The 13,651-nt window shown below is 33.8% G+C and overlaps 1 protein-coding gene across 1 annotated transcript in view; it reads left to right on the top strand.

Annotated features, from left to right (window-relative positions):
• The window catches only part of NSF (N-ethylmaleimide sensitive factor, vesicle fusing ATPase), a 189,343-nt gene extending 180,117 nt beyond the window's left edge, over window positions 1-9,226 (top strand). The window contains exons 20-21 of the mRNA XM_051994904.1: window positions 7,088-7,143; window positions 7,578-9,226. Coding sequence (XP_051850864.1) covers window positions 7,088-7,143; window positions 7,578-7,599 — 78 coding nt within the window. The 3' untranslated portion in view covers window positions 7,600-9,226. The remainder of the gene's footprint in view (window positions 1-7,087; window positions 7,144-7,577) is intronic.
• Window positions 9,227-13,651: the final 4,425 nt, after the last annotated feature.

Here is a 13,651-nt window from a genome sequence, read left to right as displayed (position 1 = left end):
GACAAATGTTGGAAGGATGTGGAAAAATTGAGACATTAATCCACTCCTGGTGGAATTTGTGAACTGATTAAACCATTCTGTAGAGTAATTTGGGACTATCCCCAAAGGGCGATAAAACTATGCATACTCTTTAACTTAGGGATACCACTTCTAGGTTTGTATCCCAAGACAAATTTTAAAAAAAGAAAAGAAAAGAAAGAAAGAAAGAACCAGGACCTATATGTACAAAAAATATTTATAGTTCTTTTCTAGGGGGCAAAAACTTAGCAATTGAGAGGATGCCCATCATTTGGGGAAAGGCTAAAGGTATGTGATTATGTTGGAATACTATTGTGCTGTAAGAGATGATGAGCAAAATGCTCTCAGAAAAATTTTGGAAGACTTCTGTGACTGAGGCAAAGTGAAATGCACTGTGTACAGAGTAATAATAATATTGTAAGATGATAAGCTGTGAATGATGTAACTATGCTCAGCAAGACAATTCTTAAAGAAGCATAAAAATAATCTTACCAAGAGAACTGATGATGCCTGAATGTAAATTGAAGCAAACTTTTTTTAACTTTAGAAAAAACAGTTCAATTAATTGTGCAATTAAAAAAAAGCATTAAAAGAGCAACAAATCAAAAAATTCAAACAAAACACAAAAAAACAGAAATAAAACAAACGATTTCTAAAAATCCCAAGCAAAGATTAATAAATTTGAAGGCAGAATAGAAATACTATTGATTTAAAAATTTGAGAAAGAAATTAAATGATGAAATGATAAAAATTCTTTTGTCTTGTTAAAAAAGAAGTAACTTGCTGTAGTGTAGTATTGTACAAGCTTATTCTTGTGAAACACTTGTAAAACACAAGATGTACTGCCACATCATATTTCTAAGGTTCTGGGCCTTTAGATGTATGCAGTAATCCACTGCTAATGTTCAGAATAAAAACATTAAAAAATGAAATCAAGTTAGTTTGTCTTATTATATTCTAAAAATGAGGGTTCACACCTGAAAATGAAATAAAATTATAAGCCAACAAAATTAATAACTTAGATAAAATAGATAAATATTTACAAAAAATATGAAATGTCTAGATTGACTTAGAAACAAAATTATTTAAGTAATCCAATATCGGAAAAAGAAAGTGAACAGACATAGATGAAGTCCTAAAGGTTTGGGATTTTTTTGGGGGGAAGGGGTTGAGGGGAAGAAATAGAATGAGTTTATTCAAATGGATTTACAAATGAAGTCTATCAAACATTGAAAGGACTAAATATTACTTCAACTCTTTGCAGAAATAGGAAAAGAAAAGATCTTTTCAAATTCTTTCTGTGGTATAATTGAAGTCTTTTATACCTAAATCAGGGAGAAACATAGGAGAGAGAAAATTTGAATTCCTAATGAGCATTGATGCAAACATATTAGAAAAGAATAGCATATTAGCATATTAACAAAGAAGGTAAAATACATATTAAAATGATTATACACTATGACTACATTATACTTATACTGGGTATTTGGGATTAGCTTAATAAAAAAATCATAAATATAATGATATTAATAGCAAAAAATAATGAAAATTATAAAGGGCCTGAAGTCTGGAGAAGTATACTTGAAGGATACTTACAACAAGGTGTTAACTCAGTGGAATTGATGAGATAATGGTTCTCTAGTTCACATATATCAAGTATGATATAATGATATAATCACTTTAGTTTGATATATGATATAATCACTCTAGTTGGCATATACTCAGTACACTGTAATGATGTAATTGTAATAGGGTATTTAAGGGATGAAAGAACTAGGGATAGAGTCAGAGTCAGTCAGAATGAACAGACTATGAAGGAAACAGACTGTGAAGGAGACAATAAATGCTTTAGACTCCATTCCTGACCATCCTCATGGTAACTACCCTGCTGAGACCAGGGTCCATTTGGAGGACCTCCACAAAGTTAGCCTGGACATTACAGAAAATCATTTGGTTAATTAAATAAAAACTGTAATAGCTTTTGACTTAATCCAACACTCTTTTCTGTTAGTACACAGAGAGGCATAAATTATCTTATTATGAAAAGTAGTATCTAAAACTAAACAACATTATATATAATGGAGAAAGGCTAAAAGCCTTTTAGACTTTTCACTCAGCAGTAAAGCAAGATTGTCCATCTTCACCACTACTATTTATCATAGTAGAGAAATACTAGCTGTAGCAATAAGACAAGAAAAATAAATCAAGGGAATAAACATGCAAAAATAAAATAAATTTTCCAGTTTTTAGAGATGATTTGATAATCTATTTAGAAAACCTAAAAGTCATCCCCAAAAAAAATTAAAATGAAATAACTTCAGCAAAATTGTGAAATATAAGTAAATGCACATAAATCATCATTTCTATGCATTACCAAATAAAAACCCAAAGGAAGAGATAAAAAGAGAAATTACATTCAAAATCACTGTGGAATATATAAAATGTTTGTGAATTTACTTATCAGGACACAACTATATGAATACAACTATAAAATATCCTTTACAGATATTAACAGCCCTAAATAAAGAAATATCAATTGTTTGTGGGTAGACCAGAATGATAGTACGACTGAAATAAATTTACTTATTCAGTGCTATGCCAGTTAAAACTACTAGATTAATTTACGAGCTAGAAAAAAATAATGAAAATTTTTCTGGAGGAACAAAAAAGACAAGAATCTCAAAGGAAATCGTAAGGAAAAAATTGGGAAAGAAATCTCAGGAAGTAGAAAAAAATCTCAAACTATACTAAAAAGCAGTAACCAAAGTGATTTAATACTGATTAAACAGTAAAACGATTGCACACTAATACAATAGTTATAAAGCTGGTAGCTGTCTAATTATAAAAGTATCATGTGTTGTTGAAAAATATATACATATACTTTAGTGCTCTTATTCACAAAATGCCATTAGTCTTTCATTTTTTTAAATTTTCCAACAGTTTGCTCAGTTTTACATTTTCCTTTTTGTTTATCTTTTTGTTAGCATTGTCTAGCTCTGAAAGAGGAATATTAAAATGACCTTCAGTTATCATGTTATTAGTTGTCTTTTCACAATTATTTATATAATTTTATTTTTACAATCAGCTAATTTTCACTTTTATGAGTTTAGGTGCTATATCATTTGGCTTTGTTTTATATTGATAATAGCTTCTTTGTGTATAGTTCCTTTAAGAATAATTTTCCTACACACATAGATACTTTTCCCTCCTTTATGATCTCTTTGGGATATGGACCCAGTAGAGACACTGTTGGATCAAAGGTTATTGCACAGTTTTATTGCCCTTTGTGCATAGCTCCAAATTGCTCTCCAGAATGGCTGGATGAGTTCACAATTCTACCAACAACAACAAAAAAAAGAATAGTTTTCCTAGTTGTTATTCTTGATATTTTAAAGTTTTATTTTTGTGTCATCTAGTAGCATCAGTATAACTCCTATTTTGGGGGAGCTTCAACTAGTAGATAACAAATTTTCTTCTAACCTCTTGTTTTCATTCTGTATATATTTTTATTTTTAATTGTTTCTTATTTGCAGCAGATTGCTAGATTTTGCTTTCTGTTACTGTTTCCATTTAATATGTTATTTATTACATTTACATTTAAGATTGTGATTATTAGATTTGATATTTTCTTCCATTTGTTTGTTTCATATTTTTATTTTCTTCTTTTAAGTTATTTTGATCATGTAATCAGTTTTGCTTATACTGTTTAAATGCTCTTCTTTTCTGTCAGACTTTTCCCCTCATAACTATCTTTTTTTTTTTTAATATCTCTGTTCCATTATTTGATAAAACCCTTCAGCCATCCTTTAATCGTATCTTCTGAAGGAAACCTTTAAGTTTCTACTTGTTCTTACTTTATAATAGCAGTGTGGGCACATGCCATTTATTCCTCACATATATGTAACTCTTATAGTCATTATGATGATATAATGAAAGCAACAGGGCTGTGAGAATCAGGAGATCTAAGATTCAGGCCTCACTTTGCCATTGCCTGGTTGCCTGGACAAAGTGATTTTTCTTTATCTATGATAACCCAGGTAGTGTGTGCATCCTTACAGGATGGATGTACTATATCTAGGTACACTCAGGCATCTCTCTAGTAACTAGAATTACTTTGCATGGGGAGAGATGGTAGAAAGAGGAGACAATTAAAGTAGAAAGGAAAGTTGGACAAATCAGAGATTACTGTAACATTTAGAAGTTGGATTTTATTTTAGAAACAATCTTGATCATTGTCTTTATTTTACAGATGAGAAAACAGACCCAGAGAAACTGACTTATTCAAAAGTTACACAGGGCTCCTGGCTTCCCAGTATAGTAGTGGTTCCATGAAACTATCATGACATCTTTTCTAAATTCAGTCCAATGCTCTTTCCACCATACTAAAAGGAAGAATATTCTGGAGTGTTTTTTACTCATTAAGAAAGGTAGAATTCAATGAAAACCGTACCATAACAGAATTGGAGCCCTTCTCTGTCTCTACTATCTCAAGCCTTGTTCTGGCACAGAGTTTATAAGGAAAGAAATTTCCTAGTAATTTTGGCCTTTGCCAGTATTTTCTCTCATTCTAGAAGGTATTAAATGTGAGCTTCAGCCAAATTTCCAGTCCAATTAATTTACCTGTCCTTTCATATTTTTCTTGCTGAATTTTAAGAATGGCATCCCAAATTGCCTTCTCCATTCAGTATATTTCACAACAAAAGCTGATTTAAAATTGAGAATACATTAAATGGATTCTTGAAAAATGATTGGAAAAAAACATGAACTCTATGAAAATATGTCCCCTACTAATTAGTAAATGTAATAATCAGTAAATGCTTTAAATATAATGTCTTAGAAACCTAAATTTTGGAGAACGAATTAATCTACCAACTGAGCTGTTTTGAATAAATTGATTTATTTGCAGTCTGAGCAGTAAATTAAAATTACAGGCTAATCACATTACTCAAGATTCTTTTCAGTAAAACTATAGATACAGGTGTATTGGCTCTTGGAAGAAGATAAATCTGTCAGAGTGCTCAGCTGCATTCTTCATTTTTCAGTCTCAGTACTTTAAAAAAAAAAATCATTGTATAGAGAAAAAATATGTATCTCTTTTCTCTCCAACCCCCACCTTCTTCTTTTGATGCCTCCAAGTCAGGGATCAAGTTAATGCCTCTTATGTATGTGGAGTAAAAGGAAGAGTGTTGCACTTGGGTCTAATCTTCAGCAACTGACATTTCATAGACCTCAAAGTTTGAACTCCTTCATGTCAAATGGATTTCGTGCAGCTGAATGAATTCTCTTTAGATCTGCTTAAGAGAGGCTGAGCCTAAGTGAAGAGGCATGTAGTTTAGCAGAATATAAGTCATGTTACCTCTCTGTTCACTATACACAATTCTGTTAAAACTTGCACAATACTGAGGATCTGCTCTGACTAGATGTCACCTGAGGGAATAAAGTCATTTATCTAGATTACTTTTTTCCTCTCTTTCTCTTGACTTTTAATTCCATAGCTACAGGCAAGTCAGTAAGTCATTGCTCACACATATTAAATATATTTAATGGGCAAAGACCTGCAAGTACTGACTACAACAGAGTTGCAGCCAATTTTATTTTTTAAAAACCTGACAATTGATTCTCATATAGTTTTACTCCCAAAGAATAAAAATGTTTCTTTTGTTAAAAGATTCACACTTTTCCTGTCATTTAGAGTATGACCTCTGAACTATAATGCATGTGAAACTCTTTTTTTGTTTGTTTGTTTCTTGAGATAGAAAAAATCAGTAATCTTAAAAAGAAATCCAAGTGCATATATACTCACAGCTGCACAGAGTATCTGAAAGCTATTCCTGGAGGGAAGGGAGTTCCCTCTTGGGAATCAGACTGTTGTCCTGGAACATTTTTTTTTAATTAGGTATATTTCTTACAATCCAAGTTCCTCTTTGGGCACTTGAAATGATTTTTGATGTGATCAAAATTAATTTCACATTTCTGTTGGACCAGTAGGAGTGGAAAATGGTGGGGGAATTTATTTTCACTTCGTATGGCTTAAAAATGAAAGCCAAATATATGATTATTAACAGAACTAATCAGAGGTCCTGCTTCCCTGCTTCTCCAAGAATTCTAGCAGCCTCTTTTGTTTTCATTTTCACAACACCTTCATTGTTATTTCCCTTTTTTTATGTGGGAACTCTTGAGATCCAGCGAGAGGAAAGCATTGTTTTATAAGTCTTCTGATTAATAATTGTATGATCAATTGAAGGACTAAAACTACGTTATCATCATTTAAACTTGTTTTGTTTCAGATTTAGTCTTTTTTTTTTTTTTTTTGGCCTGACCCTGCATGTTGGTTGAGGGAACTTTCTCACCTTAAGTTCCCCTAGTCTGCTCTTAATCATTAGATAAAGGAACAGAGAAGAGAGAAGGGAATAAGTGAGTGCCTTCTGTGTGCCAGGCACTGTAGGTTAAGTACTTTGCAAATATTATCTCCTCTGATCCTCACAGCAACCCTGTGAAGTGAACTATTATCCCCATTATTACTGATGAAGAAACTGAGGCAAACTGAGACACTGAGGTTAAATGACTTTAGTGTCTGAGGATAGATTTGAATTCAGATTTTCCTGACTCCAGATCCAGAGTCTGTCCTATCCATTGGGCTACTGTGACTCTACTGTGAAATATATTTAATTTGAATTCTTTATAAATGGCCACCTATCCAAGTTACTTGTATTTTAAAAAATGTAATGTTTTTCCTATACTGATAATAGCTAAGGAATCCTTGATGTGCTTTGTATGAAAGGACAATTAAACCAATCAAAATAATGACAGCCTAAGATAGCCCTGATTGTGGGAAGCTTTCTTTGGAAAACCAGCTCTGTTTCAAAACAACTTGTGTATTCTGTTATAAATCATATTAATGGAGAAAATGCTGATAAAGTACTTCTGTTGGTCAGTCAGAAGGTTACTGAAGTGCGGGTATAAGTATTTACTTAGGAGGAAGTTAAGTATATAGTTAACTGAAGTTCAGTATACTATTAACCTGGATTTTTTTTTAACCTGGATTTTTAATATTTTTTATTATATTTAGATGGATCCTGAATACCGTGTGAGAAAATTCCTGGCACTCTTAAGAGAAGAAGGGGCGTAAGTAGATAACATTTAAACCTGTCAACCCAGCTTACATTTTGATAGCTGCCTCTGTTTAATCCTGATGCTTCCATATTTCTAAGAATTGCTAGAGTCCACATATTTGAATTCTCAACCACACTTGTATGACCTTGCATTTTTTTTTCCTTTTCCAAATTATTCACTACCATTGTAGATGTGATAAAACAAACATAGATGTTGTACTGGTGATTTGTTTTCCCTGTCCTCCATCTCCAAACTTGTTAGCAGTAAAAACGGGTGTCAAATCAGTTTACCATTCACTGATCGTGAATATGATCATCCTGCACAGCCAGTGCAGCAATAGGAAGAAAAAGTTCTCAAAGAGACTTTTTTTAACTGGTTCATTTTTGGAAAGGCTCAAGGGACAACTCTATCAACCTTGTAATTGTTTCTTTGATGTTTCTTTGCAGTAGCCCCCTTGACTATAACTGAATGAGGACTGTCTATCATGTGAAGTGACCAAGGGAAGTGACCAAGGTGAAGATGACAGCCGCGCATCTTATTCAAGGGCACTGGACAAACGGAAATGCAACCCTACCTTCCATAAGCCCTCAGTCTGCATGTGTAGTGCAATATATTCTTATTCTTTATGCTCATTTTAGATACTCTGGTGTTTTTGTGGCAAGTAATAGTTGCTTGGGTGTTGTGCTTCTATTTCTGTGCAGACTAAGAGAAGACATTCTCACTCAGTGCTTAGGTGTGGAAGGAATGCACTCTACTTGTTAACGTTACATATCTCAAATGTCTTGCCCCATATGCCACCAATAGATTTGATGAACATTGCAAGTAAACATCTGGCTGGTTTAACTGAGATCAAAATCGTCACTGGAAAGTGGGATAGAAATGGTACTGTAGAAGGGATGTGATTCTCTATGTATTATTGATGTATATAAATGTCAGAGACAAAAATTAGATTATGGATTTCCAGAATACCCAATTATTACCCTTGCCATGTGTTTACATGTGAATCTAAATTTCTCCCTTGCTCTTTCTTTGGTCATTTTAAATGAAGTTTATGATCTACAGTCAGAAAATGTTTCCTGCTAGGAGAACAAAATATGACTGCAGAGGCATTAGTGCTGAAGATGGCAGAATTTCTCCTTAATATTATTTATTTGATTTGGAGGAATTCAGCTTATTGTTACTCTACATGGTTGTCAAAAACCATGAGAGTTATTTGTGGGAAACAGAGAGATTGTTAAAAAAATAATTCAGGAACTTCTTTGTGCTAATTAGTGGACAGCTTTAAATGAACCAGTTCCTTAGTTCACTATGAAGTTTATTAATATGTCAATTTTTTTTCCTTAGTGAGAAATCTTAAATGTTACAGTCCAGCTACCCAAGTGCTTTATTTATACTATGCAGTATCTAAAGAATACACTATTATTATTAGTTGAAATATCCAAAAATATTCCTTTTCCCCTAATCTTTTGATTTCATCGTAGCAAATATGTCAAATTTCAGTTATCATCTACCTGTTCCTTCCAAAGGGGGCAAGGCGATCAGCATTCATTTCTTTTTGGTGACTTCTGATAACTGAGTTAGAATGTGTTTAATTAGGTCAACTCATTTGGTAATGAGGCTTATAGAGCATGCCATTTTCTCCCCCACCCCCACTTTCAAAAGGGAGACAACCCAAACCAAATGACAGAGCTTGATGTTAGCCTGGTCAGCTCACAACCCCAGCGTGATGTAGGTCTCTGTCATTTGTCCTCCTGAGGGGAGAACAAATCATTCTCCAGGCCTTGATGGATTTCCTTTTAGCATAGTCTTAGGCATGTCATCAGCTTTCTTTTGGGATTCATCCTCTGTTCATTTTCAGTTATGTATATTGTAAAAATTTGTGATTTCCAGTGGCCAATATCCATGTGACTCCTTTCTGTGTAAGATCTTGCAACTTCCTCTTCCCAGGAAATCAGCACATAATATATTAACTTAATGTCTCTGGTTAAATGAGGTAAATGTTTTTATTGTGCTTCTGTCCAAGGATATATTGAGAAAATGTGTTATATTTAATGCCATTGACTGGATACAATAAATAGCACATATACTTGCAAAAGTTTGTCAGTCTGGTGACTTTGTTTACACAGTTGGTAGTCTATTGGCTATGCTGTGAAGAGAATTAAAATACTGACCAAAAGTACTCATTTCATTCTCAAAGGGTAGAGAATAGACCGTTTTTAAAGTGTGATTAACTTTCTCTTTTTTTTTTTTTTTTTACTACCAATCACAAGTTACATATTAAAAAAAAAAGGTGCGCTACAAGTAAAATTGCAAGTGCTTTATTTTATTTTTCCCATTGGGAAACCGAGGTACAGAAGCCATGCAATAAGTAAGTAATGAAATTAGAAGGAAAAACTCTTCTTAATTAGAACCAGACCCTTCTATAAAGCACACAAATCAGGCAGTTCCAGTCTCTTACTTGAAGAACCCTATTGGGAAGGAGTGGATTCCCTCCAGAGTTCTCATATATGTTCTTGGAGACTCCCCAGAGAGCTTTAGTTGCCTCCCAGAACTCTTTAGAAGTTAGACTCCTAGACGAAGTCTAGATCAGGACTAAAGATTTCTGGAATGATCTGGGTCCTAATTTGATGAATGGGGGTCTTAGAATTACTCTGAAGGAGTTTAGGCAGAAAGATTCTGTACCACAAGAAAAATACAAAACAAAGTAATAAAGCAAACCAAAACAAAAAAATCTCAGAGGGACACTAAAATTTGCTATGAAAATCCACTTTCTTGGGAATCTTGACTAGATTTCTTCAAATATGTGCTTGATGAAGAGTCCTAAAAATGACTTAAAAGCAAGAACCTGGCAGTTAGATATCTGAGGTTAGCTAACACACGACTCATTTTTAGAGTGACAGGGAACTGATAGCATTCATTTTCCTCTCTTGATGAACACAACAAATAGCTTCTATTAGATTTCTTTTAGAACTTCAAAAAAGGAAAATGCTTATTGTCTTATTCACACCATTTCCCAAACTCTTTAGTCCTCACCCTTAACTCTTGGGCCAGGCAGTGATTTATGCTTTATACTTTATTATATATACTTGGTTGACCTGTTACTATAGAAAGATATATACCAGTAGTGTGCTAGTAAATGTTCAATGGTCATCTCTCAGAAGGCAGGGGCTATGTGTAATACCCACTTTGCTGTTTAATCTATTTTATTATTATTTTCTTCATCCCTTTCTTAAGCCTAGACAATCATTAAAACAGTAAATCAAGCTGATTTGTAGTATATGTGGATTTCCAGGTGTAAGTGCTCTCACACCAAAAATTTAACCATCAGCTTTCATGAGCCTTTTGGAGTTGTACCTAGCACACCTTGCAAGTAGCATAATTATCTTCAAAATAATGTAAATCTGCTTTGCTTCAGGGAATCTTTTCATTTCTCTCTCTTTTTTTTAATACTACTATTTTGAAACTCTCCTTTGTGTTTCAATCACAAGTTACTAAACCCAGCTTTTCAGTGTCTGAACACAACTGCTGGTAAACACATTTTGTCTAAAGCCTGTAAGGACGACCCCAGTCTTAAGTACAAAGGTTTTTTCCTTTTCTTTCTCTGCTAGCTTGGTTGCAAATCTCTTCAAAGTAATGGAGCGATGAAAAGTTTGTACCAGTAATACGAAGGTTATATGTGAATTTTAAATTCAGATGCTAAACTATAGCCAATTTCTGTTCTCTCAGATACTGCCAGAACCATGTTCTTGAAATAAGCCTCCTGAGACTGTATATGTTGTATTCAGGAACTGCATTCAAGTTCAAAAGATATCACCTCTGATCAACAAGAATCCTTCCTATATGAACATACCATAAAATTTGGAAAAAGGTGAGAAAGAGGCCAGTGACTAAAAGCTTCCCTCATATAATCCCAATTCTTTACTTCTTCAGGAGCATAAAATGAATAGGAACATCATGAACCCCCCCCTCCTCGAAAAGTGCTCCTCAGAGTTTATTTTTATTTTTTGCAGGGAGGGTGCTGGTTAGATGGAAAATGGGATGAGAGACGAGAGAATCAATAAAAGCAGGCATAGTTTCCCCAGTTAATTTGCTTTCCAGCACAAACAAAAATTGTACATTTCCTTGCTTTCTCTTAATTCTTTGTGGCCATTTTGTCACCCATGAAACTGCACTTAAGTTACTCTGCTTGCAAAATGAGGAAAATTATATTCCTTAGTTCCTTCAATCTGTCTTGCTAGGACATGGCGAGTCTCCTCGGGGCACGCTGCAGTTTGTCAGTAGCCTTTCATCAATCCATAAGAGAGACATTCACACAGACTGGTTATCCATTCCTTATGTTAAGACCTTAAGGAATTGGGTGGGTGGGGGAGGTTGGGGAACAAGGTTGGGATTACAACTACTTCTTGCCCCTTCCACTTTTACAAAATTCCAGTTATTGAGAAACTTTCTATCGAAGTAAAATCTTGACTGTCTTTAAACCTCCACACTCTGCTGATAGTTTTGCCCCCTGGGGTTACGTAGAACATAATCTCCCAGATGACAGCCTTTCAAATAAGACAACTATCATGTTCCTTTTCACACCCTCCACCCTCCCCCATCCCGTGTCCTCACTATTCCAAGTTAAACATGCTATTTCTTTCACCTTATCCTCCTATGGCTCAGTTTCCCCCCAGTTGTGTTCTGAGAGATGTGATACCTTAGAAGGATACAGTAATCCTGAGGTTGTCTAACTTAAATTGATCAAAATTAATCTAGCTCACCAATTACAGTTACAAAAGAATGGGAAAACATTCTCTCCAAACTTTATTAGGGGTACACTGGTGAACATCGATCCATCCTCTATCCTGATTAGTGTAAATTCTAAAGGTTGTTTGATAAAGAGAAAATGCAGAATAAATAAATTGTATAATGTAAATATGAAAGCATTTTTTGAGCTTTAAAATCACTATATTTTTTAAAGGTAGAATTTTGCATTTGGTTCTAAAAACTGGAAGAACTATACCCTATTCTGAATTATAGAATCTCATACTTAGATTAACTTTGGATTTCAAGCCAAGAAACAGAAGCCTGCCCACCTGGAATATACCTACTGAGAATTCCTATTCTTACTGCCCAGGCCAATGTAGAAATTATAATGAACCTGTATTCCCTGAAATTAAGAGACTTGGAATGCCATTCCTCAATCACCAACCATTTTCTTTCTATGACTTATTCCTTATGGTGGGGCCTAGAGGAAACTACTGTTAGTGGCATTTTACAGAATATTCTCCAATACCAGCATTCTTTATTTTACAGAATATAAACAATTTTATCAGAGGTGCTTGCAAAGCAAATTCTGTATTCCCATGGGCTTCCCTTACAAAATTCCCAGTAAATTGTAAACTGAAAATATTTCTGAAGGGACTAAAATTGGTGAGCATCCAATGGCACTTGTAGAATTTTTGGTACATTATTGACCCAGTGATCTCCTTTTTACCCCATCAAAACTCCCGTCTTATCTGTTTCCAAACAAAATAGTTTCAGATAAGACAGGAGATCCTGAAAGTTTCCAGAATATAGATCCTCTCCATTTTTATGGAAGGAAATATGTCTGGTTTTTTTTTTTTTTTAAACAGGCTGCAAAATTTCAGCTTAACAGAAGATAAAATAATGCTGTCCAAATTGTAAAGTCCTTAAATAAAAGGTAATAATAGTCCCTATAAACTTAATTAATACCCAATGTTATCAATTTTACAACTTGTAAATTATGTCTATTGCATGCATATATGCAATAAGCAGGAGCTTGCCTCTGGTAACTTTTCATTGCTAGTAATTCAGACTTTACTATGTGAAATTCTGTTTAGAATATTCTTCCAAAGGAGTAGGGGAAAGAACCTTGAGCTGGGGCCAGGGACTTCCAGCTAAGGTCGCTATGCATGGAATTTCGTATTCTTGGCCTTGTGAGAGTTCATCTGTAAAGTACACAGACTGTAACCACGTGTCAGTTTTAAGTTTGTTTACCTTCTCTTTAATGACTTAACAGAAAAAAAAAACTGCATGATGAAATATATTTTCTCCAAATATATATATAATATATTTATATAATATATAATCTTAGTTAACTCAAAGGTATATACATTGTATAATAAATAATATTTATAAAAAGAGAATTCTTTTGAATATAAAATCAAAAAGATCAACAACCTCTACAACTTTTTACAAAACTTTGGATACAGCAGGTTTGTAGGAAATTTCCATGATACTAATACCTGACTACAGCAAGAATAATTACAATGTAATCAATGTACTATTATTAAATAATTAAGTCAGCTACTGGAATACTCCCCAAAAACATGACTTTTTTTTATCACTTTTAATATAGAATACATAGGTATGAAAAGGCTGCTTTTAAAATATGTACCACTTATGGCAAGCATCACCAAGTCATCTTGGTTTAATACTTGGCAGTCTAAGGTGAGGTGGAGGGAGCATTCAGGCTCCTTATAGGGGAGGTGGAGGAAGGGGGAACAGGTGGAAGTGG

Source organism: Antechinus flavipes, chromosome 4 (assembly GCF_016432865.1).
Source record: "Antechinus flavipes isolate AdamAnt ecotype Samford, QLD, Australia chromosome 4, AdamAnt_v2, whole genome shotgun sequence".
Taxonomy (NCBI): domain Eukaryota; kingdom Metazoa; phylum Chordata; class Mammalia; order Dasyuromorphia; family Dasyuridae; genus Antechinus; species Antechinus flavipes.
This window is presented reverse-complemented; position numbering and strand designations above follow the sequence as displayed.